At 38.5% G+C, this 26,374-nt stretch overlaps 1 protein-coding gene across 10 annotated transcripts in view; it reads right to left on the reverse strand.

The window, feature by feature from the left end:
* rnf220a (ring finger protein 220a) overlaps nucleotides 1-26,374 on the reverse strand; it is a 365,947-nt gene that overhangs the window by 119,747 nt on the left and 219,826 nt on the right. For all 10 annotated transcript variants that reach the window (XM_039736106.1, XM_039736113.1, XM_039736109.1 and 7 more), the window contains one exon: nucleotides 11,738-11,867. In XM_039736106.1, coding sequence (XP_039592040.1) covers nucleotides 11,738-11,867 — 130 coding nt within the window. The remainder of the gene's footprint in view (nucleotides 1-11,737; nucleotides 11,868-26,374) is intronic.

Below are 26,374 nucleotides of genomic sequence, written 5' to 3' on the forward strand. Positions count from 1 at the left end.
CATAAGCACAGTCCTTCACCTGTGAATATTTAGTGGTAGTGTTTCTATTGGATTGCCGCTGACGGATGGCCTTATATGGGCAGGCACTAAATTACGTGGGAGGCGTAACTCCGCCTCCAATGGCCATCGAGCAGAAGTCTATTATAGTATATGGACGAAAAAATAGGTTCCAGTTATGACCATTACGCGTAGAATTTCGAAATGAAACCTGCCCAACTTTTGTAAGTAAGCTGTAAGGAATGAGCCTGCCAAATTTCAGCCTTCTACCTACACGGGTAATTGGAGAATTAGTGATGAGTGAGTGAGTGAGTGAGTGAGTCAGTCAGTCAGTCAGTGAGGGCTTTGCCTTTTATTAGTATAGATATAAAGATAAACACATTTGGAAATTACATCTTGAAGCAGTGCATGGTGGGTTGTTATCATATTATTCTAAAATGTCTCTGAATTGCTGCAGGTGATAAGAAAAATTTAGTGTACTATATACAACACAGATACCTTGTGAAGAGGTGCAGAAAGCTGAACTTTGAGTAACATAGACTACATTCAAACGGCAGCCCAATTCTGTTTTGTTTCACTCATACATGATACAGTTCTTATTTCTTGGAAATCAGAACACTTCAGATTAGATTTAGATCACTTTCATATATTTGGCACTAAATCCATTCCAGACATATGCTACATGTGTGACCTGTGTTTGAATGCTTGAATTGGAATTTTCTGGAAATCTGTACTCCCTAACTAACTGAAAATCAAATGGTATTACTCACTATGCTAATGGAAAGAAAGCGAAAGGGAAAAGTTAATTATCTGGGGACATGTAGCCCTATTGTTATGTATTTTCTGACAAAAATGACATGCCTCACATGCATATTTTTTCTGATAGTGCTGTGGAAAGATGTTCATATAAGTAATCAAACATCCTACTCAACATTTTCACTGTTTTGCATCTAATCCTTCCATATCCCACTCCCACCACTCCTGGTTGCTCTCTCATTTCCACACGTTTCTATATACAGGTAAACAATGTGAAGCTGGGCAGAAGCTAGTATCCTCTTGGTGTTCATAGTTGCCTGTTATGTTCCACCTGTCTGGCAAATTTGTTTTTAATTTTAATTAAACTCATTATTGAATTTTGATTGCTTGTAAAATTAATTTGTCAAACAGTCAAACAGTAAAATCAGATATTAGGTAAAAATCATACTAGAAAGACCTTTAGCTGTAATGTGAATATAGCCATCGAGTCTGTGAAACAAAGAAATGTACTGTGAGAGATCACTTGGTCTGATATTGCAGTTCTTTATAGTGCAGTTGGAACAAATCTTGAGGCTGAAGTATGGGTTAAAGCTACTTGCTGTTGTTAGAGGTCAATGGAGTTACTATAACCTAAAATAAAACTAAAACAAAAGATAGGGAGGGTTTGAGTTTTATGGAACTTTGTTTTTATAAATTGTAACAATAAACCTAATTAGGAACTTTAAAAGAAGAGCTATTTAAGAACATGATACACCCCACAACTTCTTCAAGAGTACCTGTCCAAGGTTAAACGAAAAAGAAATGGGCACACATGTATGCTTAAGAACAACCAATGTGTAATCATTCCTTCATTATCTATATCCACCTTGTCCAACTTGTGTTAGTGAAGGCCAGAGCCTTTCCCAGCAACAGCCAAGGCAGGAACCAGCCCTGAACTGGACAGCAGTCCACTAGATGGGACATTTACATTTGTTGTCAGGACCAGATTAGAATTGTACATTTACCTAACACATAATTCTGAGATGTGTCAGAAAGACAACTGCTGGACATTTTTCGATGTACTGTAATTAACATCCTTAGAAAAAAGTAAATTATTTTTATCATCAGAAGAAGTACCAGTGCGATATGTCTCATGTTACAGCAAATAATCTGTCTGTTTTTTGGCTGGAAATGTACACTATGTCCTCAATGTCAAATAATATACACACGGCCACAGAAAATCATATGGATAAAGGTCTCTTCTTTGTGACCCTTACTTCAATGACATGCATCCACATCAGTACCAGATTTATGGTGTTTGCAGTTGTATTGGTACATGAGAAGAAAGGAAAATCTATTAATTCACAAATTTTTCCAATTATATGTTTGGATAAATTGCAGAGATAATATGAAAGGAAGTTCAAATCTGTTAACCTAATAACTTTATCCTAATCTTATTTATAGAGTGGTTTCCTCAGGGATGTCAGTCTGGAGATACAGGATCAAATGCTTTAAGAAAAGGGGTTGTTGCTGCCCTTGAGAATGTCTTTGTGGTGTTCACTGCCCTGTCAGATGCATCCAACTAGGCCCAAACATGACTGATAAAAAAACTATTGAGCTCCCAGCAGAAGGACAGAGTACTCCGTCTTTATTGATCAGCTGGGAATTTAACTTGCTGTGCAGATCCACTGTGTCAGCAGCAGGGCCGGCAGGCCATCTGAAAGAGGTGGCAAAAGAGGAAATGACAGAAGAGAGAGAGAGAAAGAGAGAGAGAAAGAGAAAAAATAGGGTCGAGAGTTTAAAGATACTGGACAATTGCTCACAGTCCTATTCAACCTGAGAGTGTGTATGTGTATCGAAAAGGGGGTATTTCAAATGTAATCCTCCATCTAGACCACTTCACTTTGCCAGTGTTCTTCTTGTCAGTATGACTGAGTAACAACACATTCTGGTACTTAAAGATCAACTCCTGGCACAAACCACTCTAGACATGTGGCTCAGTAATTGAGGGTCATAGTAGGTCAACAAATCAACACACCTTTCTGATATATATATACCAGCTCTTTAATTTCTACATTCTTTGTATACCCTTTGTTTTTCATAATAAATGTAATCACTAACTGATGAATTTACCAGTCAATGTATGTTCCTACCCTCACCTATGGTCATGAGCTATAGGTAGTGACCAAACGAATGAGATCGCGAATACAAGCGGCTGAAATGAGTTTCCTCTGCAGGGTGTCTGGGCTTTCCCTTAAAGACAGGGTGAGAAGCTCAGTCCTCCGGGAGGAGCTCAGAGTAGAGCCACTGCTCCTCTGCATTGAGAGGAGTCAGATGAGGTGGCTCGGGCATCTGATTAGGATGCCTCCTGGACGCCTCCCTGGTGAGTTGTTCTGGGCACGTCCAACTAGGAGGAGGCCCCAGGGAAGACCCAGGACATGCTGGAGGGACTATGTCTCTCGGCTGGCCTGGGAACTGCTCGGGATTCCCCCGGAAGAGCTAGAAGAAGTGGCAGAGGAGAGGAAAGTCTGGGCATCTCTACTGAAGCTGCTGCCCCCATGATCCGACCTTGGATAAGCGGAAGAGAATGGATGGATGGATGCATAACTGATGAACGCTCAACCACTGAAATTTAGCAAATATGAAATTAACTTTCTCCTTCTTTTTCATTTTAGCTTAAAGTGGCTTGCAAAGAATTAACATGTACTACATAGCATAAGAAATTTTCTTATTTTATACTGCCCTCATAGTGCTGTTATTTTCACATTAGTTGCGCAGCATTAATGCTCTGTTTAACCAGGGGAGAACCTACATTATGTATAATTAAATGAATAATTATTATACAAGCAATTTTCAACAATTGAATCATTCAACTATTTTTTATGCTGTATTATGTGTGTACAAGAGTGTATGCTGAGATGGACTGGCATATTATCCAGGCTTGATTTTCGCATTGCACCAAGAGTTGCCACAATCTGGTCCTGTGACCCTAAAGTGGATTGAACGTACTGTATTTGAAAATGAAATAGTGAGATAATGATAGACCTAGTTTCCAGAACATGAAGCAATCAGTCTTTTATTACTGTACTATATTTATGTATATACTGTACAGTATAATACAGTATATGTTATTCTGTACTATATATATAGTGACTGCAGAAGGCATCTCAGAGCCCCAAACCTCACACACATCAGCACAGACATCGGTCCCAGGTTCAAATGCCAATTCTTTCTCCTCCTTCTTGCACTCCTTCTAAGCAAGCTTTGTTCACCTCCTCCTGACATCAACTTCCAGAGTGATGTGAGATGGCTTTTCCTGCCACAACATTGCACCTAAGAAGCACTTCTGGGTCAAACCAATCCTCCAGAAAATAGGAAAGTCCTATCCAAGCAGCAACCTCTGGCGGCACCCAGGGACCCCAGTAGGGCTGCACTCCAAAACTATGACTCCCATCCAGCCCTGCAGGTGTTCAAACTGGAGCCATGCCAAGAAGCACTGTCACCAATCATACTGGAAAATGAATCATTTGGGATGCATATCCATCTGTGTTATCCTTCCATAATGGAATTCCAGTCATTATAGTCTACCTTTATTCCAACAGTCTTTTGCTGTTACGCACCAAAAATCTTTATCAATTTTTTTTCATTTTATTACCAAAAGAAATAATCCAGGATAACACTGTGGATCTTAAAAAAAAAAAACTCCTCAAAGTACAGAAGTAAATGTTTCTTTTGTCAATGGTTTTGTCTATTCTTCATAATTCTTACAGTTGCTTGTTGGTTACATTTTTGTTAAACGCATTATGTGAAACATACTATACAACAAAAAGAAAGAAAGTGGCATTCTGAAGCAGATTCTTAAATTATCCCATGGGCTTTCAGGTTTGGCAAGTTTCTACCTCAGACCACTTTGTCTTCACCTTGCCATTGCAGGGTGCCTCATAGTAATGCCTTAACATTGTCATTAATTTGATACCTTCTCTGAATATGTTAACAGCTTCAGAGGCTGCAAAAAGCTAGAGTATACAGATTTCAAATACTTGTCCTTGCAGATAAATGTTTTTATTTATTTATTTGGTTGGTTATGTAGGTATTTATTTATCTGTCTCTTCTGGTGTACTATACCCTAAAATAGTGAACAGTGAAAGAATGAAAAATATAATAAAAAATTGTAATAAACAAGATTTTGAAACTAGAGACAAAGATTGCTTTTTGTGTTTGCAGTCTGATTTCCCACAGTTGTGTTCCAACTAAATTGATTATGCGGGGATATGTAGATTGCATTGCCCTCAGAGTTATCCCCTTACAAATTGATGTGTAAGGGCACGATAGATTTTAATTTACATACATGGGAAGCGAACGAGAGCAGGAAGAAAAAAAAAGAAAGAAGGTGACACATTCTAACAGGGAGCACAGGAGCGGCTGCTGTTAAGCACAGCAGCCACAATCTCATATATATCCACTCAGCCCCCGGCAAGACATCTGCCTAATGTTACATCTTAAATATCCTTTTCCATTTTACATGCATTCAAGTCTCATTTGGACAAAATGAAACGGTATTATTAAAGGGAGATTTCACACAAATTGCCCCGAATTCGACGTGTCACTTTCAATGAGGTTTGTACATATGTAATGCCAGGGAATGGCTCAGCTTTATTGAAACTCCAGAGGCACGGGAGGTGGGAAATATGCATGATGGAGAGGGGTGGTGGTGATACAGGGAGAGGGAGCAGCTTTGGGGCGGTCAAGGGCAAAAGGCAAACAGATGCCAGTGGCTCAGTAGTTAGTGTGAACAAGCGTACCTGACATCTGTGCTATGCTAGGAAAAATATGACAAACAAGCTAGTGGATGAGACTCCTTCTTGTGGTTCAGTGGAATTCAATTCAAAAAGCTCTGGTGTAGTGGCAGGCAGGGGAGTGACTTTGATTTTAAATGCAGATAACATGTGACATTAAAGTTAAAATGAAATATATGAAGTCCCAGGTTATAAACATTAATTGACCAAAGGGCATACAAGCAATCCACCCATCCATCCCAGTGGCTGAAGTGTGACACAAGCTGCTCCTGTTGGGAGGTGGTTTATGGGGAGATGGTCCAATGAGTTTCATAATTTGGTACTGTGGTGGGACAAGAAAATGGTTGTGGCTTCATGAAAATTAGACCCTTGGCTCTGCTTTAATCTTATGCTTAGCATGAGGTTAAGAACTGCAACTATATATAAAGGAAAGTGTTAGGGACACATAAGGCACCTTCCTCTGTTTCTCTGAGGAAACTGACTTGACCTCATGTTAAAAAGAAATGTTTCTTATCTCTAATGTTTATGTGACATATAAAAAGAGTACTTAGGTCAACAAATCAACACACCTTTCTGAAAAATGTACCAGCTCTTTAATTTCTACATTCTTTGTATACCCTTTGTTTTTCATAATAAATGTAATCACTAACTAATGAATTTACCAGTCAATCTATGTTCCTACCTTCACCTATGGTCATGAGCTATAGGTAGTGACCAAAAGAATGAGATCGCGAATATAAGCGGCTGAAATGAGTTTCCTCTGCAGGGTGTCTGGGCTTTCCCTTAAAGACAGGGTGAGAAGCTCAGTCCTCCGGGAGGAGCTCAGAGTAGAGCCACTGCTCCTCCACATCGAGAAGAGTCAGATGAGGTGGCTCGGGCATCTGATTAGGATGCATCCTGGATGCCTCCCTGGTGAGTTGTTCTGGGCACGTCCAACTAGGAGTGTATGCTGAGATGGACTGGCATATTATCCAGGCTTGATTTTCGCATTGCACCAAGAGTTGCCACAATCTGGCCCTGTGACCCTAAAGTGGATTGAACATATTTGAAAATGAAATAGTGAGATAATGATAGACCTAGTTTCCAAAACATGAAGCAATCAGTCTTTTATTACTGTACTATATTTACGATATACTGTACAGTATAATACAGTATATGTTATTCTGTACTATATATATAGTGACTGCAGAAGGCATCTCAGAGCCCCAAACCTCACACACATCAGCACAGACATCAGTCCCAGGTTCAAATGCCAATTCTTTCTCCTCCTTCTTGCACTCCTTCTAAGCAAGCTTTGTTCACCTCCTCCTGACATCAACTTCCAGAGTGATGTGAGATGGCTCCTTTACAGTATGTTGGACCTAGGAGTGCTTTTCCTGCCACAACATTGCACCCAAGAAGCACTTCTGGGTCAAACCAATCCTCCAGAAAATAGGAAAGTCCTCTCTAAGCAGCAACCTCTGGCGGCACCCAGGGACCCCAGTAAGGCTGCACTCCAAAACTATGACTCCCATCCAGCCCTGCAGGTGTCCAAACTGGAGCCATGCCAAGAAGCACTGTCACCAATCATACTGGAGAATGAATCAGTTGGGATGCATATCCATCTGTGTTATCCTTCCATAATGGAATTCTAGTCATTATAGTCTACCTTTATTCCAACAGTCTTTTGCTGTTATGCACCAAAAATCTTTATCAATTTTTTATTTTATTACCAAAAGAAATAATCCAGGATAACACTGTGGATCTTTAAAAAAAGCTCCTCAAAGTACAGAAGTAAATGTTTCTTTTGTCAATGGTTTTGTCTATTCTTCATAATTCTTACAGTTGCTTGTTGGTTACATTTTTGTTAAACGCATTATGTGAAACATACTATACAACAAAAAGAAAGAAAGAGGCATTCTGAAGCAGATTCTTAAATTATCTCATGGGCTTTCAGGTTTGGCAAGTTTCTACCTCAGACCACTTTGTCTTCACCTTGCCATTGCAGGGTGCCTCATAGTAATGCCTTAACATTGTCATTAATTTGATACCTTCTCTGAATATGTTAACAGCTTCAGAGGCTGCAAAAAGCTAGAGTATACAGATTTCAAATACTTGTCCTTGCAGATAAATGTTTTTATTTATTTATTTGGTTGGTTATGTATGTATGTAGGTATTTATTTATCTGTCTCTGCTGGTGTACTATACCCTAAAATAGTGAACAGTGAAAGAATGAAAAATATAATAAAAAATTGTAATAAACAAGATTTTGAAACTAGAGACAAAGATTGCTTTTTGTGTTTGCAGTCTGATTTCCCACAGTTGTGTTCCAACTAAATTGATTATGCGGGATATGTAGATTGCATTGCCTCAGAGTTATCCCCTTACAAATTGATGTGTAAGGGCATGATAGATTTTAATTTACATACATGGGAAGCGAACGAGAGCAGGAAGAAAAAAAAAGAAAGAAGGTGACACATTCTAACAGGGAGCACAGGAGCGGCTGCTGTTAAGCACAGCAGCCACAATCTCATATATATCCACTCAGCCCCCGGCAAGACATCTGCCTAATGTTACATCTTAAATATCCTTTTCCATTTTACATGCATTCAAGTCTCATTTGGACAAAATGAAACGGTATTATTAAAGGGAGATTTCACACAAATTGCCCCGAATTCGACGTGTCACTTTCAATGAGGTTTGTACATATGTAATGCCAGGGAATGGCTCAGCTTTATTGAAACTCCAGAGGCACGGGAGGTGGGAAATATGCATGATGGAGAGGGGTGGTGGTGATACAGGGAGAGGGAGCAGCTTTGGGGCGGTCAAGGGCAAAAGGCAAACAGATGCCAGTGGCTCAGTAGTTAGTGTGAACAAGCGTACCTGACATCTGTGCTATGCTAGGAAAAATATGACAAACAAGCTAGTGGATGAGACTCCTTCTTGTGGTTCAGTGGAATTCAATTCAAAAAGCTCTGGTGTAGTGGCAGGCAGGGGAGTGACTTTGATTTTAAATGCAGATAACATGTGACATTAAAGTTAAAATGAAATATATGAAGTCCCAGGTTATAAACATTAATTGACCAAAGGGCATACAAGCAATCCACCCATCCATCCCAGTGGCTGAAGTGTGACACAAGCTGCTCCTGTTGGGAGGTGGTTTATGGGGAGATGGTCCAATGAGTTTCATAATTTGGTACTGTGGTGGGACAAGAAAATGGTTGTGGCTTCATGAAAATTAGACCCTTGGCTCTGCTTTAATCTTATGCTTAGCATGAGGTTAAGAACTGCAACTATATATAAAGGAAAGTGTTAGGGACACATAAGGCACCTTCCTCTGTTTCTCTGAGGAAACTGACTTGACCTCATGTTAAAAAGAAATGTTTCTTATCTCTAATGTTTATGTGACATATAAAAAGAGTACTGAGGACAAAATCAGATAGAAATATTTGGAAATAAAACATTGTTCAACAGGTACAAGATAATATTCAAAGAGGTAAGAAATGGTCATTGTTTAAATCAGAATACACAGTTAGGATCCCTACAGATAAGAATATTAAACTCCATTGGAATTCCTATAGTCATTAGAATTCAAAATGCTTATAGAGATAGGACTTAAAAAAGGCTTAAGTATTAGGAATCTATGACTTATGAGATGGTTAGAGAGCAGAAAATAATCCAGGTGTAGTATCTTACAGAGCAAAGTGAGTGAAGTGCTGCCGGAGAGCTTTCAATGTGTAGATTCGCTTAGGTGAAGTAGAAGTGAATCACTGGTAGATTTGGAACCATGATGGCACTAGAATAAGAAAAGTTACGTTTTGACATATAACCCAAAACAGAGAGGCCAGGGAAAGGCAAAAAACAGGCACACCAGAAAACCAGTAAGAACATGAAAAAATATGCCATAAAGAGAAGAGTCAAGTGTGCTTAAGTGCTTCACATATGTCACTTTTATCATGTGTCTGCTCTACAGCTGGGTGCACGGCTAGGGAGCAATAGAATGCAGAAAGTGGGAAATGGTTTGTTCTGGTGGCTAGTGAGTAAGACTAGAAAACACAACTTCACCCACTTTTGTGTAAAAGAATTGTACATGTACCATGGTTTGAAAAGGTGCCCATATATATAATATAAAGGTTCAGCCCTATATTATTTGACACAGAACCTATGTTGGCTTATGCTACAGCTTCCCTACCCATGACTGAAGTTATATTTTATTTTGTTTGATGAACGTGGTGGGAAAGTGGAGAATGAAGAGTGGAAAGGGGATAGTCAAGGGGATCCTTAGGTCCAGAATTCCCAGCAACACCTCTGCTGAAAGATAAGAAACGATAAAGGAAGTTGTTAGACGAGTACACTACCACAATATTACAAAATACCTTTAGTCAATCTACGCTTAAAAGAGGGTCCTCCATTCTTTGAACCCACTATCTCCATTTCTGGGATACAGACTGTTAGACCAACCTTGACATAATCTTACACTAATTTATTTTGGAGAGCATCGTTAATCTAACAGATATAATATGTCTTTAGATTGTGGAAGACAACTGGAATACTCAGAGGTGACTCACAGGAAATGCAGAGAATGTGCAAGCTACACATAAACAATGACCAAGCTGGGAATCCAACTCAGGATACTGGAGGCGTGAAACAGCCGTGCTACTACTGTTCTGCTTTGAAGAGCTCACAAGTAAGTCAGAAGGACTAAAAGTGATAAGAAATACTGTAATACTGATACTAATTTCCTGACAATTACTCATTATAGCCATTAAATAATTAATCAAAAATATAAAAGGTTTATTGTGGATAATGAAATCTGGAGTTTTTACATTACAAAGTCCGGATACTTAAAGTAATATTCTTCCTGTTAGTAACATGGGGTAGTAAAACATGGACTACTAGGCTGAAGAAAAGCAAATTGTGCCTTTTAAACTACAGTGCCACAAGATGGACAAATAAGTTAAGGGGCATGGCTTTACATGGCTTCAGTCACTTGAAAGTACTAAGTACTGAAAGTGCTGTTTAAATTATAGCCCTGAAGGGTACAAGCAAATTGCTACACCATGTCTTCCAATCAGAGATGCAGGAGCTGCATTTCTAGGAACTGGCTGAACCTTAAAGAAGAAGTAGAACTTCTTCATATATTAAACTTTCCTGTACACTGTTAAGGAAAGTCAAAGCTTCTGCATTTGCATTTAGCATTGAGAAGATCAAGGCAGGGGTGCTCAACTCCACTCCTGGTGGACCACAATAGTTACAGGTTTTCCTTCTAACCATTTTCTTAATTAGTGATCAGTTTTTACTTCATTTACTTATAATGCTAGGTGAGCCAGTTGAGGAGTTTTTTATTTTACTTTTTCATGTCTGTTTTTGTAACACAAGTCAAGCAGAGCAGCTGGATGTCCAGAACTTGGCATCTGCCCAGAAAAGGGCAAAGAAGATCCAACTAAAAAATATTTTGAATTATTAAAAATGAGAAACAATGATCCATATCAAGGAATCTTTTTTTTTAGAATATTTTATAGTCACATTTTCATTGCAGTTGAATTATGCTTTCTACTTAATAAGGGGTTGCTTTTAATCAACATATTAATTTCCCAACGCATCGCCAGGCAGAATAGGGTTTGGAGAAAAAGTGCTCTTTATTAATTATTAAAAAATGACACCCATTGTGCCATGATACATAGCATACATTCAACTGTTTCTCAGCTCATTGAGAAAACAGAGTGGTCTAATTTTCTAGTTCTGTGTTGCTTTGTTTAGCTAATGGGACCAATTTGCTACAGATGAGCTTTACATCATTTAGGAACTCTGAGATGCAAAAGACTATTATAGGAAATGCACAACCTCATACGTTTCTTCACTGCTTATCCCGGAATGTTAAAAAACATTGAGTGAACAGGTCTGCTGGTTCCAGCCAGCTCCTAGAAACAGGAAATGGCACTGTATAAGTAAAGAGATGTCCAAGTTTAAATTATGCATTGTGAATATGCATAATTTATATTATATGTATATATGTATATATGAATATTGTGGGGTTTATAGGTTTTTAATAATTTTGGCTGGAAAGGTTTCCATACTGTATGTCAAGGATGAGTCTGCCTGGACCAGTTCCAATAATACTTCACTCTGGACTGAGGATGCTGATGTGCAAGAGATGGGCTGAGTAGAACATGCCACAACCATTCCATACTTCACTGCATCTCTCTCTCTCTCTCACACTACCCAAATACCTGAGGTGAAGTTGGGTAAGCCGGTCCATCTCCTGTTCCATGTGATCTTGGAGCTCTCCTGGCCTGAGTAGCACTTGACAAATTGGGCAGATTGGGGCTTGGCTGTCATACAACGATGTCTTCTTCTTGCCTGTAATTATATGAAGACATAAAAGCAATAACAGTTAAAAAAGGTAGGTAACAAAGAAATATTTTTTGTGACAAACAAGCATGTGTTTTATACCTATTAAAAAAATGCAGCTACTATGATACTGTATATGTACAATATGCCTAAATCATACATATCCAGATCCCTTTAATTTCTGTAAGTTTTTTAGATTATATAGTAACTCTTTATCTCTTTTTTATTCAAAAATACAGTAACACATTAGAATCAGTGGAGGCCATGGAGAAAATTCTTATAGTAATAGGAGGGTTACAGGACTCAGCTCTAAATAGAAATGCAGCAAAACTTCAAAGTGCATTCACTAGCACTAAGCCAAATTAAAGGTAACAATTAAACTACCAAGATATCTTTGTATTACAGGAGTAACCACACACGAATACATACAGAACACATTAACTCTAAATTGAAGCTGGTCTAATCACTAATAATCGCAGTGATAATCGTCAAACCCACACGCCTTTGGTTATATTGGCAACATTGACCAGAATACAGTATGTGAACCAACCTGGAAAAGGACTCTAGCTTATCACAAGTCCTTCACACTCCTTCATTTGAGATGCGGAATTCTTAAAAGTTGTAACTCATCTTCTTTCCATTAAAAGCATAAATTACTGATAGATAGCTTACTTCCATTGGGATTTAAAAAGCTGGAAATTTAGGTAAATGAGAAATATAGTTTTTAAACTATTTAATGTGATATAACTCATTTATGAAGAATGTCTGGGTGTTTGTAACTTCCAACACATATTCTCAATCACAATAAATGAGGATAATTGCTGCCTAAAAGGCAAAAGATGGTGGAAAGCAGATGAACACTTGCACAGAGTAATTTTTACACAAGTTAATGCTAAGATCCCCTGCCTGACAATAGTGCATTACACCATTTTTTCTAGATAGCTTTGGCTGCCAATTTTGGGCAATATGGAACTTTTAAATGAGGCCATGGATGTGGAGACAGGGACAAGAAAGGTTTTATGGAAACAAGTCCCAAAATCTGAAGGAATCTGTGCAAATTCAGAAACAATTGCACCATTGCCTTGTGAAGCTGTGCCGCAACAACTGTAAATTGTTGGGTCTGATTCCAGGCCTGGCCACATTCTCTGTGGAGTTTGCACAGTGTCTCTGTGTCTACATTGGATCTCCTCCCTGTCAGGTTAATTAGTGGCCTGATGTAAAATGGCCCTGCCTGTGACAAACTGGTGCTCCACTCAGGACCAGCTCCTGCCTTGTGGCTAATGCTGCCATTATGGGCTCTGGTGCCTCCAACCCTGAATTGAGCACCTTTAAGACTGTGTAGCTAAATGGAACAATGAGTTCAGTACGTCCTTCAAGAAAATGTGTTTAAAATGCAGGAGGACCTGTGGTGGTGTGAGGTACTGTACCGCTCTGCCATGTTTTATGGAAATTATATACTGTGGTTAACTATTTATACAGTTTTTTTGTGAATGGTAAGACACAACAACATTTTTTTTATATACTGTATAGCCCAAAATCATACACAAATGCCTCCATGAGCTTTAACAGGCCCTGTTTAATTGACAGACCCCTAGCCTTGACCCTCTAAGAAGACAAGAAAAAAACACCCAAAATACCTTTCAGGGAAAAAAGGAAGAAATCTTGGGAAATGCAGTTCCACAAGACCCCCTTCCAGGTAGGCTGAACATGCAAAGGATGTCAAAACATTGGGTAAATACAAGACACAGAACAGAATACTAGTATTCCTTTTCTCAGAGCTAGATGGTTGTTATAGTTATTGGTCTCACATTAAATAAGGTTGGTCTCATATTAAATGAGTACCAACAAGAAACAGAGTCTATCACTTAGACATCTATAATGGCACAGTGATTATTTTAGCTGCTTCACTGTCAAAGACCTGTGTTTGAAACTTGGCCTAGTCTCTCCCTGCATGGGTTTTGGACATTGCCTTCTTTCCCACAGTGGCTCTCCATGTGAAGTTCCAGGTCTGTAATGAAACATAGGAACTGGATAGTTTTATATGCTCAGTTGAGCTTCAGTCAGTAGGTTTAAGAAGGTCTAACATTAGCACAGGCAATTTTGATTTCCCTACAGAACTTCCACTCGACCACACAGTGGCCTGACCTTCTCACTCGTTCTTATGCAACCTCAAGTCTTGTCAGGAAATAAAAGGAGGCAGTAAACTGACATTCAACTGGGATTCCTTTACCACAAGCACCAGTTTAGTTTTAGTAAAATGCCCTTAAGTATCAACCAACATCCTCTGCTTGCCATTCTCCTTATAACAGTAACATCAATGCAATTTATTATTGAAATATATCTGTATGGCTCTGTTTGATTTGCTGTGTTTAAAAACTTTAAAAAAACAACTGATAACAAAAAATGGTGAAATATCAAATTTCAGTCAAATTCTAAGGAATTTGTATTATTTGCCAGTGAGAATTTCACCACACACCCTGGGGAGCAATGGCTCCCAGCCCATTTCAAAAGTAAGGCCGATGTCATGGGTCTGCATCAAAGCATTTCTATATTTACCAAATAAAAACTGATTAAAATAAAAATAAACTGCCAGCCTGCTGCTCAAACAGGAGACATCCTGTCCTGGTCTCACTTCTATCCCATGTTTTGGATGAGAGGCCGACTGTTCCGGAAAAATCTATTTATAACAGCATCCCAGCCGTCAAACAATGGGGCGGCTCTGCACTTGACTCTTAGAATAATCACAGGCAGGATATCCTGGATGGCCTGGTCAAGAAGGCCAAGGTAGTTACTGCTTTTAAGGCCTTCTGAAATGTGTAAGCTCCCTTGCTTTCTCCCACCTCTCCACACCTGACAGAGAGATATCTCACAAACAGCCCATCCACAAGCAGGAGCAGGGTCAAAAGCAGAGGATAAATGAGTCCGTCTTTATGAGTTTAGCGGGATTTGGGTTTGGCCTGCTAGGCGCCTTGTTTCACTTAGCAGAGACAGGGTCTGGGTTAAGCTACAACAAGTAGAGGAAGAAGGAATTTGTGGGAAAGATAACTCATCAGCATGTTTGCTCTAAATAAATTCCTGGGCTCTAAGCGGCTATGTCCTTGACTTAGAGGGCAGTGGTGTGTTTGGCTAGTGATGTACTGATATGCCTATAATTTAAAAAGGTGATGGACCAGTGCCTTCCCCCTTCTCGCAGACACATAAACACATACACACACATGCACTGACACCCCTCCAGGGGAACATATCTCAGTGCAGATATTGGCCTGTCAGAACTATTTCCTATGAGAGAACAGATTCATCAGTGGTGAGCTGCTGGGGTCAATGTTAGTCTGCCCCCTCCCCTCTTCCACTCCCCAGCTTACAGGCAGCCGTGTCTCTGCATACCCAACTCCGATTCCCTGGTATTGCCACTTAACTGTCTGCTGCTCTGGACACTTTAAGTGACTTTGAGAAATGGGTAATCGATTATAATTCTCTGCTCCCCCACCCCACTCTCTTTGCCATTCCTCTGTCCGTATCATCGTACACTTTCTATCTTTCCTTCATCCTCCTCTTATACATCCTTCGATCACTAAATTTGCCAAGCATGCTCACTTGCACGTAAAAATCAAAGCCGCTTGTTAACACAAGCTGAAGCACACACTCAAGTGAAGTGCAGAGCAGCAGCTCATGCAGCCCTTCTTTTTATTGTCCAGCTCCATACCCACTGACACTGTGGTAAAGGCATATTTGGACAAAAGAGAAACAGATGAGGTTTTTTTTTCGCACATTAAAGTCCGCTTTAAAACCTATAGGTTGTTTGGTCTTTGACTTTGAATTTCAAATTAAAATATCGCCAATAACATCAAAAGCACAGTCATTTAGTACAGGGTCCTAAAATAAAAGTCACTTGGCATGTCAATAGTTTCTGCTCTACAGGAGTCACATTGATCTGTCCAATAGTTTGATATCCCCTGTCTCTTCTAGAGTCACAACTAACAACCCCACTGACTTTCATTTGACTAGCAAACCTTTACAGTATAAATATGGATTATGTATTAATTGCGTAGTGTATGCAGTATCGTCTTTGCATTTAATGCTGTTGCCATGTTGTCCTGTTTATGTCATGCTGACAGTTTTTATGCTAACTTTAATTACATTTATTATGGTAACATCAAGAAAAATTGATCCATTTAGTGAACTTGTTCTATCCCTCGCAAAGCTGGGAGGAGGCAGTGCTTATCGAACCAGCATCAGGTCCACCACAGGATAGAGAGTCACACACATACACAAATCCTTATGTATTAAAAGATTCCGATGAAAGAGGTAATTAACTAACATAAATTTACAGAAGACACTAAACTAGATGAAGTGCAAGTGATTCTTGAGTCGGCAAAATTAAAACAAATGATCCTAGAAAACGTCTGATTTAAGTATACATGTGAAAAACAGGGCTTAACGTAAAGAAAAAAACATTACATTCTTAACCCGCTTAATCCATTTAAGTGCAATGCAGGGACAAGCCCTGGAGGTGTGTGTCCACACCCATAACAAGATGGGGTCGATTTAGAATCGCCAAACAAGCTAACATGCATTTCTATGTTATGTAGGTGGATAACTGCAGTATTTGGAGGAAAAAACATTCATAGACCATACAAAGTCAAGACAAACAGTAACCAGGTATGAAATTTGAATCCAGGATACTCGGCCCATCGTTTAGCCACACTAATAACTGCCCAATTGTGCTGCATAACTCTGAAATTAAAATATGAAATACAACTACACAGTTTAAGGAGGGCACTGGAAACTACACATCTTTCAGGAACACTAGTGGTCAATGGCTGTCCACAACCAGACTATGTATGCAAGGCACTGAAAAGGACTAAAGGAAACAAGTTTATATGTGACGCAGTAGTTGAGAAGCTGTGTTTAAAATGTGCCTTAAAAGGGAGCTGGTGATGCCTCATGTTGGACTTAGCATGAAGTGGTAGTTTCTATAATTAAAGAAAGGCCAAACAGTTAAAGAAAGTGCACAGGAGAGCTACTGTACTCATTCCAGAAAAATATGAGATATGAAGAATGACTAAAGTGAATGAACCTTAGAATTTACACAAGGAAAGATTAAAAGGTGGCATGTTAAAAATGCTTAAAATTAAGTAAGCAGGACCACTGCCAGATGTTACTTTAAAAAGCATTCTTTAATAAAAACACAGGAACACTTAATAAAAATAAGAGGAGAATTTTGAACAGATGAAGGAAGTATTTATTTAAAAAAAAAAAAAGTTACCAAGCCAATGCAGGTGAAACTAGCACCTCACAAAACCTCAAATGGTGTCTATATTTTAGACACGTTAGGTACATTGGAATTGATAAGAAATGTTGAGCTGAATGATTTCTTCTCATTACACCATTTTTTTTTGGTTCTTTCTTTGATAACAAACGTTTTGTGCTTCTAATTAATAGTGCTTACTTCTGTTTTTCTTTTGGCAAGCCAATTTTAAAGGGTAGAAAAGAGCTATGTTCATAGATTAGCATCTCACAATGGGAGCAAAAGCTGTGATGCAAATTAATAAAAATGGCACTAGCATCAAATGTAGAGTCCTCAGCAGCGCAGAATTAATGGAGCAGGTCGAGTTGGAAAAATTATAATAGGATATGATGATGTCTTTTGACCCATAATCACAAATGGAGTCTTGGACTATAGGAACATTTCTTTAGTTATACAAGATAATTGCTTATTTTTGGTATAGACTGTACCAGGACTGGGAGAATGCTTAGGCTGCAGATTTGTGTCCTTCTGAAGATGCAAAGGAGCTGCTGTCATAAACTGAAAACGTAACTTGCAAAGTTTTGTTTCATTTCTGCTGCCATGTACTTTTTTCATCCAAAGTAATTTACAAATTGCAAATCCATGCAGCTGCCTCCTTGCATGACATGCTCAGAATGGTGTTGATCTAGAAGCATTAAACCTTACACTCTGACTCCTAAGCCACACTTCTTCTCTCAAATTATTAAAAACATTTGATAAGATAAATCAGATTTTTAATGAGTTTTATACATCTGTATTACTGTTAGCTGGAAATTGTGTATTCTGAGGTGTACTGATTACTGGGGCTGCTAGGAGGCAACACCATGACAGCTGTAGGTATTCTGAGGTAACAAATGCGGTGCCAACAATAACTCTGAAGGTGATAAGAGAGCATAAGAGCTCACTGATGTGTTATGAAAGACAAATGGACAGAGGGGTGATGTTTTTGCCCTTGCAAACTGTCCATTTTGGCAGCAAGGTTACACACACCAATGATGAAAGGACAGCCGTGGTCTTATTGCTTTACGTTTGAGTTTGTGTGTGTGTATGTTGCTGTATTAGAAAACTAACTTGGCCCTGTACTGTATTTGTAGAACACTTTAAAAAAGAATATCTCTGAAGAGACTATATAGGTTAAAACTTGTATGCCAACTTTGTTCCATTTATTTTGGGACAGAGATAGGAACCACGCATCAAAATAAATATGATTCCTCACGTCTAGCAGAACAGATCTAAATGTGTGTGTCTGTGTGCCCTAGTAGAGTTGGCAGAACACTCATGGGGTGAGCTATGGCCTTACTTTCTATAAACTCTCCACATACCAGAAATGTAAAAAGTTTATGAATGTAACAGTAGATCAATAAATATAATTGTGTAATTAGACTAAGTACACTGGCGTAAAGGTATAGAACGGTTTTAATACTTCAAAATCAGAGGAGCCTGCTTATAGCTAAGGTTTCCATGACATTCCTGCCTCTCCTGACACATTTATTCTGCTGGTGTCCAAGCTCTGCCCAGCTGGCCGATAGATTGTGTTTCACTGTCTCTTAGCCCAGGGAAGCGAGAGCCGGCACCCAGCTGTGTTTAATCCATCAGTACACAATCAATGGCCAGTGCAATCAAGCGCTGATCACTTCATAGTACATGTTGTCAGCTCAGATGTAATACATTATAGCAGTGCAGCGTGTACACACCTGCCTTTCACCTCAAAATACAGAGGACAAGTGAGCTGATCCACAGGAGGAGTACAACAATGGAAGCAAAAAAAAAAAACACAAGAAAAAAATCTAATAAATGTAGACAAAAAAACAAAAGGTGAAAACTAAAAGAATTATACCTTAAGATGATTTAGAGTCATAAAGATAGCTCATTTTGGTGCACATGGCCTGCATATAATAACATTAATTTTTAATTGCCACCCCACCCCCAGACACCTCTAGGAAAAGCATTTTTAGCTGGTGCAAAATATGATGTAAATATATTTCTTCTCGAAATTAATCTGAATCAGAAGGCCAGAGTAGTCTAATATTCCAGAAGCTGGGGATACTCCCTGGGGCTTAAAAAGACACAGTGGTTGGGTTATGGGTTTTACATTTAAATAAAATATTTGATATGCACAGTGTACCAGTGTAAAGAAATTTCAACGATGTTAGGTAATCTGGTGTAGCCTTTACATCTTTTATAGAGCATTATATGAGGCAAATTTGGTGATAGGATACCAGTATTGCAAAAATGACAAAAAAGGCACAATCACATCAGATTAGGAAGAAAAAATACTCCTGGTGTTACTAAATGTTTTAAGTTCATAGTTATTTTCATGATTGTCAGGTCAGGAAAATTACTCTCACAACCTTCCTCAATACAGCACTCTCTGTCTAGAAACATAAAACTAGAAATCTGGAGGAAATCAATCCACATCAGCAAAATAGAGGTACTGGAACAAGATGATTTTAATGAAAATGAATGTGTGAAAGATTAGACAGAAGTCTAATAAACGGGCAAAAGAAGGAATGTAGAAAATGACCCGTGAAGACCATCCAAAAAGTGAATGACACAGAAAGACAAACCAATGTAACTTTTCTCCTGTAAGAAAGCCACCCCCTTCCCCAATCTATAGTGCAAAACAAAACCGGTCACACAACAGTAATTAATATTTAATTCACTACTAAGTGTACTGATTATTTCCAAGTAATTGGCTGACTGCACAGCTGTGACCACTAATGAAGATGAGGTGGGGGTAGTAGGGTGGGCACCTGGGACTCTCCTCTGATATACTGTGATACACTTTATCATAGCTGTTTAAAAATGAGAGAAAGAGAAATGTGACGAACCCTTGTCAGTCACTAAAACAGGCTCCCCCCAGCAGATCTAAGTGAACAAGTTAATGGGCCCTTCAAAGATCACACAGCACCACCATATGGCATGAACCTGAATGAGGTTCATTTCTGTGTTTTCTGTTATCAGTGGAGGCAATCAACATTATGTACCCATTGGTCAGTTTCAAAATGTAAACATGGATTCCAAAAAATATACATGTAAGCAATTATGTGACAGAATCAGAAAATGACCCTTCATCCAAGACTGCAAAATAAAAAGGCTGATGAATATGGTACTTTTGGTGCATTCAAATGCAGAACGGTATACCAGACTGCCTAGGGGGACCAGATGCTCTACTCTCTAGGAAATGAAAACCCTTAATTTTTTTCACTTAAAATTCCATTAATTTCAGGTTACTTTACCTATTTGCAGAAATTACTCTTCTGGGGGGAATTTTTTTTACCTCACTTAACTCTTCATTTTTTGTGCATACTAAAAAGTCTTTTTTTCTCTTAATTTTAAAAATCGATGTACATATTAAGAAATTTCTGTGCCACAAATGAGCATCTCATTTTTAAAATTAAAAACTATTAAGGCTTTTAAAAGCCCTGAATGAGGTATCTTAAACTTAAAATTTGTACTTATTAAATGTGCATTTTATAATTAATTGTACATGTAATTTTCAGTTAGTGTGTTAGCCTTCAAAGAGAAGTATGTTTAAAATTCACATTAATTATATGCTTCAAATAGCTTAATAGCATACCTCAAATAATTTAAGTGGTTATAGAGCTGAGGGGGCACATTTTAATTCAGCTTTAATTGAGAGTTGAACTGATTTCTGCAGGTTACTGCAAACACCATTTATCAAATTATAGGGCAGATTTGTATCTAAAAACATGGCAGCAGGAGTCCCAAGGATCCGTGGCTTTCTGTTCTGCGCAAAGTAAACTCCCAGAATAATTTACATAGTGAAAAAATGTATTAAGATGTTGCTTACACAACACATCTTTTAACTAGATGCATCAAGAGGAAACACCTGCTTTGTTATGGATACATCTCAGTATACTCTTTGAGCAAACTGGATTTACTTAACTTTACATACTTATTAAATTCTTCTTTGTGTTTGGCTCCTAATGTTCCTGACTTCCCACTTTGTAAATATTGACTTTTTTTGTACTTGATATTGTACCAGCTCTTGCCTGAATTAGGCTATGCCTTAGCATTTGCCTGATTCCTGCAAAACTACACTAGAGGAAGATTCAGTTGCTCTTACATTCTGACATATACAGACTTCCACAAAGTGTCCTGAAACCGATGGTGAAACATGAAAGTTAAAGTTAGAAATATAGAATATGCCCTGTGCTGGAGCACGACTATATGAACAATCCCATAATCACTTAAACTTGAGAAATAGACTTGAAGAAATATTTTAGAATGTAAAATGTTCACCCATACAACAGACTGAAGCATTGTGTTTATCTTCTGTATGAAGTAGCACATATTGCGCTGCTTCTGTTTATTGTTTTGTTACTTTTTAGATATTGTGTCTTCATCTGACAGCACCCTGCCATCACTATTAGTCAGCTATAGTGTGCAATCAGCAAAGTTTACCAGGTCATTTTAAAAACATTCAACCATCTTTTCTCTACACGATGACTGGCTTTCTAAATGTCATTTAACAAGAAGTTTATGGTCATGGACTTCATAGTTTCAATTGCCCTTTAAAGGATGACTGTTTTTTGAATAGCCTAAGTTTTGACTAGTTATAGATTTTGGTATAAATACTGTGACGTTTCACAGCCCCATTTGATGTTGACCTTACTTACATGCTCAGTAACTAATGTCTGAGATCTGAGAAGTGAGAAGTGTGTATGCAATCATTAACATCTCATGTGCACAGACAGTTTAGTGTTGAAGAAAACACTGAAGAAGCATGAGGCCACATTTTAACTGATTTCACTATAATTAATTTCTTAATAATGTCAAAAACATTTAAGGGAGGTTTTCCATCTCAAGGCCAAACCAAAACTGAAACTGGTTTTTATTCAATTTTACTGGCTTAATGGATTCTGTATCTGGTCAAGTTGCTCACCAGGCTCACCACCAGGTTTTATGAATATATACCGGTTTAAAAATGCAATCAACACAACAGTCTGCTTGGGATGAAGATTACTGCGATGACATGTTGCAGTTCTTTTATACATTTAACATACTGTGTATTCATATTGCCATTTAATTTAATTTATGAAATGACATTTTTTATGATGTTTTGTATGTTTTTTTCATACATCAAAGGCACCAGTGTTAACACTTAAAATTTTAAAATAACCATTAGATGTTTGTATATGGAAAAAGTGTTATCACTGATGATGTTGCTGTACACTGTATGAAACACCCTGTAACAATGCTATGCTCACAATGAAAGGCACTATATAAAATACATTTTATTAATTGTGATAATTTCATGGACTTTTTATGCTATTACCTGGAGAGTACACTAGCAGGCACTGTCGTCTAATAGTTAACACATCGCACTGCACAGCAGAAAATGACAATTCAAATCCCATGTTGTTTTACTGTATGACCCTGAACCATTCACTTTATGTGTGGCTTCACTAAATGTCTAAAAATATAGAAAGAAATATACTATGCATTTGTGACTTGTAAGTCACTTGTAATAAGACAGTCAACAAAATCAATTAAAACAAAAGTGCGATAAGCAATGTTTCGTGATGACATTTCTCTTTTTTTAATGACTATCTGGCATCTTTGCAAATCTGTCTAAGTGACAGTGACTGCAGCAAAGTGCTTGCACAAAGTCTCTTGAAAATGTTACTCAGAGGAAGCAGTCACCCTTAGTTGTTCTTCTATTTAGTGATGCTGGCCATTTCCTAGTCACCACACCTTTAACCAATGGCTTAGAGCTCAGATGTCTGGAATAATCAGCCCTTTTATATCACCTGTCATATGACTGCCTGAGAGGGACAAGAACTAAATTTAAGTCCCCTCTCACTGTGGATAATAAAATAAGTTCCGCTGTGATTCCACAGTAGATTAGCAGCCCAGGAGACGTGAATCAGAATATGTAGTCCATAGTGATTTACTGTTTGTTTAACAAGAAATGTGAACAATAATCCCTGGACAGAACTTGGCCACAGTAAGTAATGAGAATGTGGCCTAACAAGGGTGATCTCTAATGCTTTAGCCAGGGTACATTTTAAGGCTGCTGGTCTGTAATCACACTGTCCAAGCTCTATTTGTATGATCGATCTTGGTGCCGGGTCTCGAGGCAGCCACGCACAGACCTGCATTCATTGCTGCTATTACCACAACACCAATTGGAGGTTGTTCTTATCGCACTTTTAAGAATGTCATTTTATTGTGCTCTTTGTGGGTGGTGATGGGTGGATATGTGTGTGTGCGTGTGTGTGTGCCCCTGCCTAAAAGAAACTTGCCACATAATATTCACCAAATTAAGGCCTGACCGAGCAGCAGCAGCTGGTGCTCTGGTGTATTCACCTTCTATTTATGCTCTTGTCTTAAAGGACTGCTCATTTTTATCTCTATACTTACTCTTATTCTCTATAGTAGATAGTGCAGTAGGAACCATAAAAAATCTTATAATGTGAGTCACTACAAAATTTCCATATTAAAGAGCGTGCCTGTTATGCACGGGGAAGTGAATCTGCTTCATCTTTATTTCATGGACGCCTATAGCAGTGAAAGTTTTGTGCCTTGCAATGCAAAACAAGATTTTGCTAATAATCAGATTTTTCTCTCTCTCTTTCTTGTTTTACATTCAAATAAATGTAACTGATTAAAGAAACAACATCTAGTCTTGTAATTTTTCAAAAACATGAAAAGTATGCCACAAAATCCACAATCATTTCCTTGTCTACTAACATAACTGAAAAGATCATTTCAATTAGTTCACTACAAAAGTAGTTGCATATTTTCCAGAGTTTTGCTCTAATACAGATTTTTTGGGTTTCCCCGGTCCAAAACAAACCCTCCGTCAACACCTCACAATTACAAACTGACACCAACTTTCTGCAGAGCTTAATGTGAGAGAGATTGATACCATGTACCTTCTCAGTAACTGCTTCCATTTCCTGTTTTTAAGGCTACCCTTAAGACAAAATTGCACTTAAATCAAAAGGTTTACTCAGGTGTTTACCAATCCATAGGAAACAAACAATTTTTAAGTTAAAAGTACTCTAAAGACCTCTTTATCTCATGGGTGCCTTTCAGAAGCGTCACTAGCTTCCTTTGCTTTATGAAAGTGGCATAGCACTGTAGCATTAACTGGGAGAGCCTCACCTGGTATTGCACCTCTTAAAGGCCGTAACAGAAAAATAGGAAGAAGGCAGATCCTTAACAAACTGCTAGTGCCAGGGCTGGGTTTTAAACCTCTCTAATGAGCCAGGAGCTGTAAAGTTTGTTGTGGCGGCTCTGTCATTTACGCTCACATTGAGAAGCACCAGAGCTGCCTAATGAAAACCAACCCGACAGGCCCATCTGTCAGCGGTGTGATAGATGACACATCTCCTGTGCGCAACAAGGGGTTTGAGCCTTCCGTTTTGTGTGAAAGTGAGAGTGCAAGAACGTGCTGCTCTGTGTGTGTGCGTGTGCCAGCGTACACACAAAAATGCTAGTGCCTGTGTGATGGAGGCTGAACATGTCAAGTCAAAGAGGGGGGAAAATATTAAATGTTGATGAAACTGTCATTCGACAGAGAGGTTGAAAAAATAGTACCACTACTAATAATAATAATAAAAAAGCAGGCCACTGTCAGCATATAGTTTGGCAAATGGAACATTTTCTGTTAGTGGGAGATAGATAGAGGAAAAGGAAAGACAGCTAGAGAGAAAAGTGTGTAATTCTGTCTGATTATCTATCTCACTGTGTCAAGCTTCAGAATTTAGCATGAAGCATTGGACACATATAAATACACAAATGCGGTACATCCATCCATCGTTTAACTGAACCCACTTAATCCAGTTTTAGGGTCTCCGCCCAACAAACAGGTGCATGACCGGAACCAATCCTGGACTCACACGCTCACAGTCAATCAAATGGCAATCAATCAAACAGAAACGTGAGGAAAACACACCCTAAAAAATGTATACATGAGGACAAGGTGCCAATACCACACACACAATGACCAGGCCAGGATTTGAACAAAGTTACCTAAAGCTGTGAAGCAGTAGCATTAACCATTCTGTTAATGAGCTGTTATCCTTAAATATACAATTTTAGCTTACATATGTATACTTATAGAATCGGACTGATGTTATTAATACCTATGGGAATTTTTGATTGGGATTACTAATTGATACAAAGCTTAATAGTGTGGTACAATGCTGCTGGCGCCCTGTCCGTGGTTTGTTTCCTGCCTTGCGTCCTGTGTCGGTTGGGATTGGCTCTAGCAGTGACCCTGTAGTTAGGATATAGCGGGTTGGATAATGGATGGATGGATGTATACATAGTCACACACACATGTGAGTAGGGGGCATTCCAAGGGCTGGTGTATCAATTGTAATTCCACCCCGAGTTAAGCAGGTGCACTGCCATTCACATCTTTTCCTCTTTCATCTGCAAACCAAAAATTCTGAAATTCAAGGATTCCTGACATAACTTCCCACCCACCTCTTCTGGTCTGGACGTCATATAAACATTACCAACATTACCACTCTTCAGCAGCCTAGCTGATGGATTCACTTCCACAATGATGTAATCAAAATAAATCCTTCTTTTGCTGCAACCTCTTTTTTTGTTTTGCCAACATTATACAGGCTTCACCAGATGATGCCCCAAATCATTACTTGTTTTTACTATACATATATATATATATATATATATATACACACACAGTATATAGTGAGAGAAAGAGAGGTTCTTCAGTAGTTAATATTACTGCCTCAAAGCTTCACTTCTGTTTGGAGTATGAATGTTCTCGCCATGTCAATGTTTTATTTTCATTATTTATCACTGACCACACAAGTTGACTCTCATTCAGACTGAGTCATTCTGGGTTAGTTTAGGGGTGCAATATTTATTCACCTGGCAACTGGGAATTCTGCGTGACTCTTTTACATTTTATTACAATAAATGTTTGTGATGTGCTATCTGTTGGAATGACAAAAGCAATGCATTTTATTACTACATGCATTACAAAACAAATTACAACAGATAGTGCACTGCAAACTTTAATGCTCAGATCTATGTTGATTAGTTAGATTTTAACCTCTCTTAGATGGGTAGCACAGTTAGTATATAAATATATATAAAGGACAAGTTTCTGTGTGCCACTGTGCATCTGTGTCTCTGTCTGGTTATTAAGTCTCTGTTATATGCTATTTTGTATGGGATGTGTAAAAAAAGTGCTAATGTTTGTGATGCGTCATCTGTT

Source organism: Polypterus senegalus, chromosome 14, assembly GCF_016835505.1.
Source record: "Polypterus senegalus isolate Bchr_013 chromosome 14, ASM1683550v1, whole genome shotgun sequence".
Classification (NCBI taxonomy): Eukaryota; Metazoa; Chordata; class Cladistia; order Polypteriformes; family Polypteridae; genus Polypterus; species Polypterus senegalus.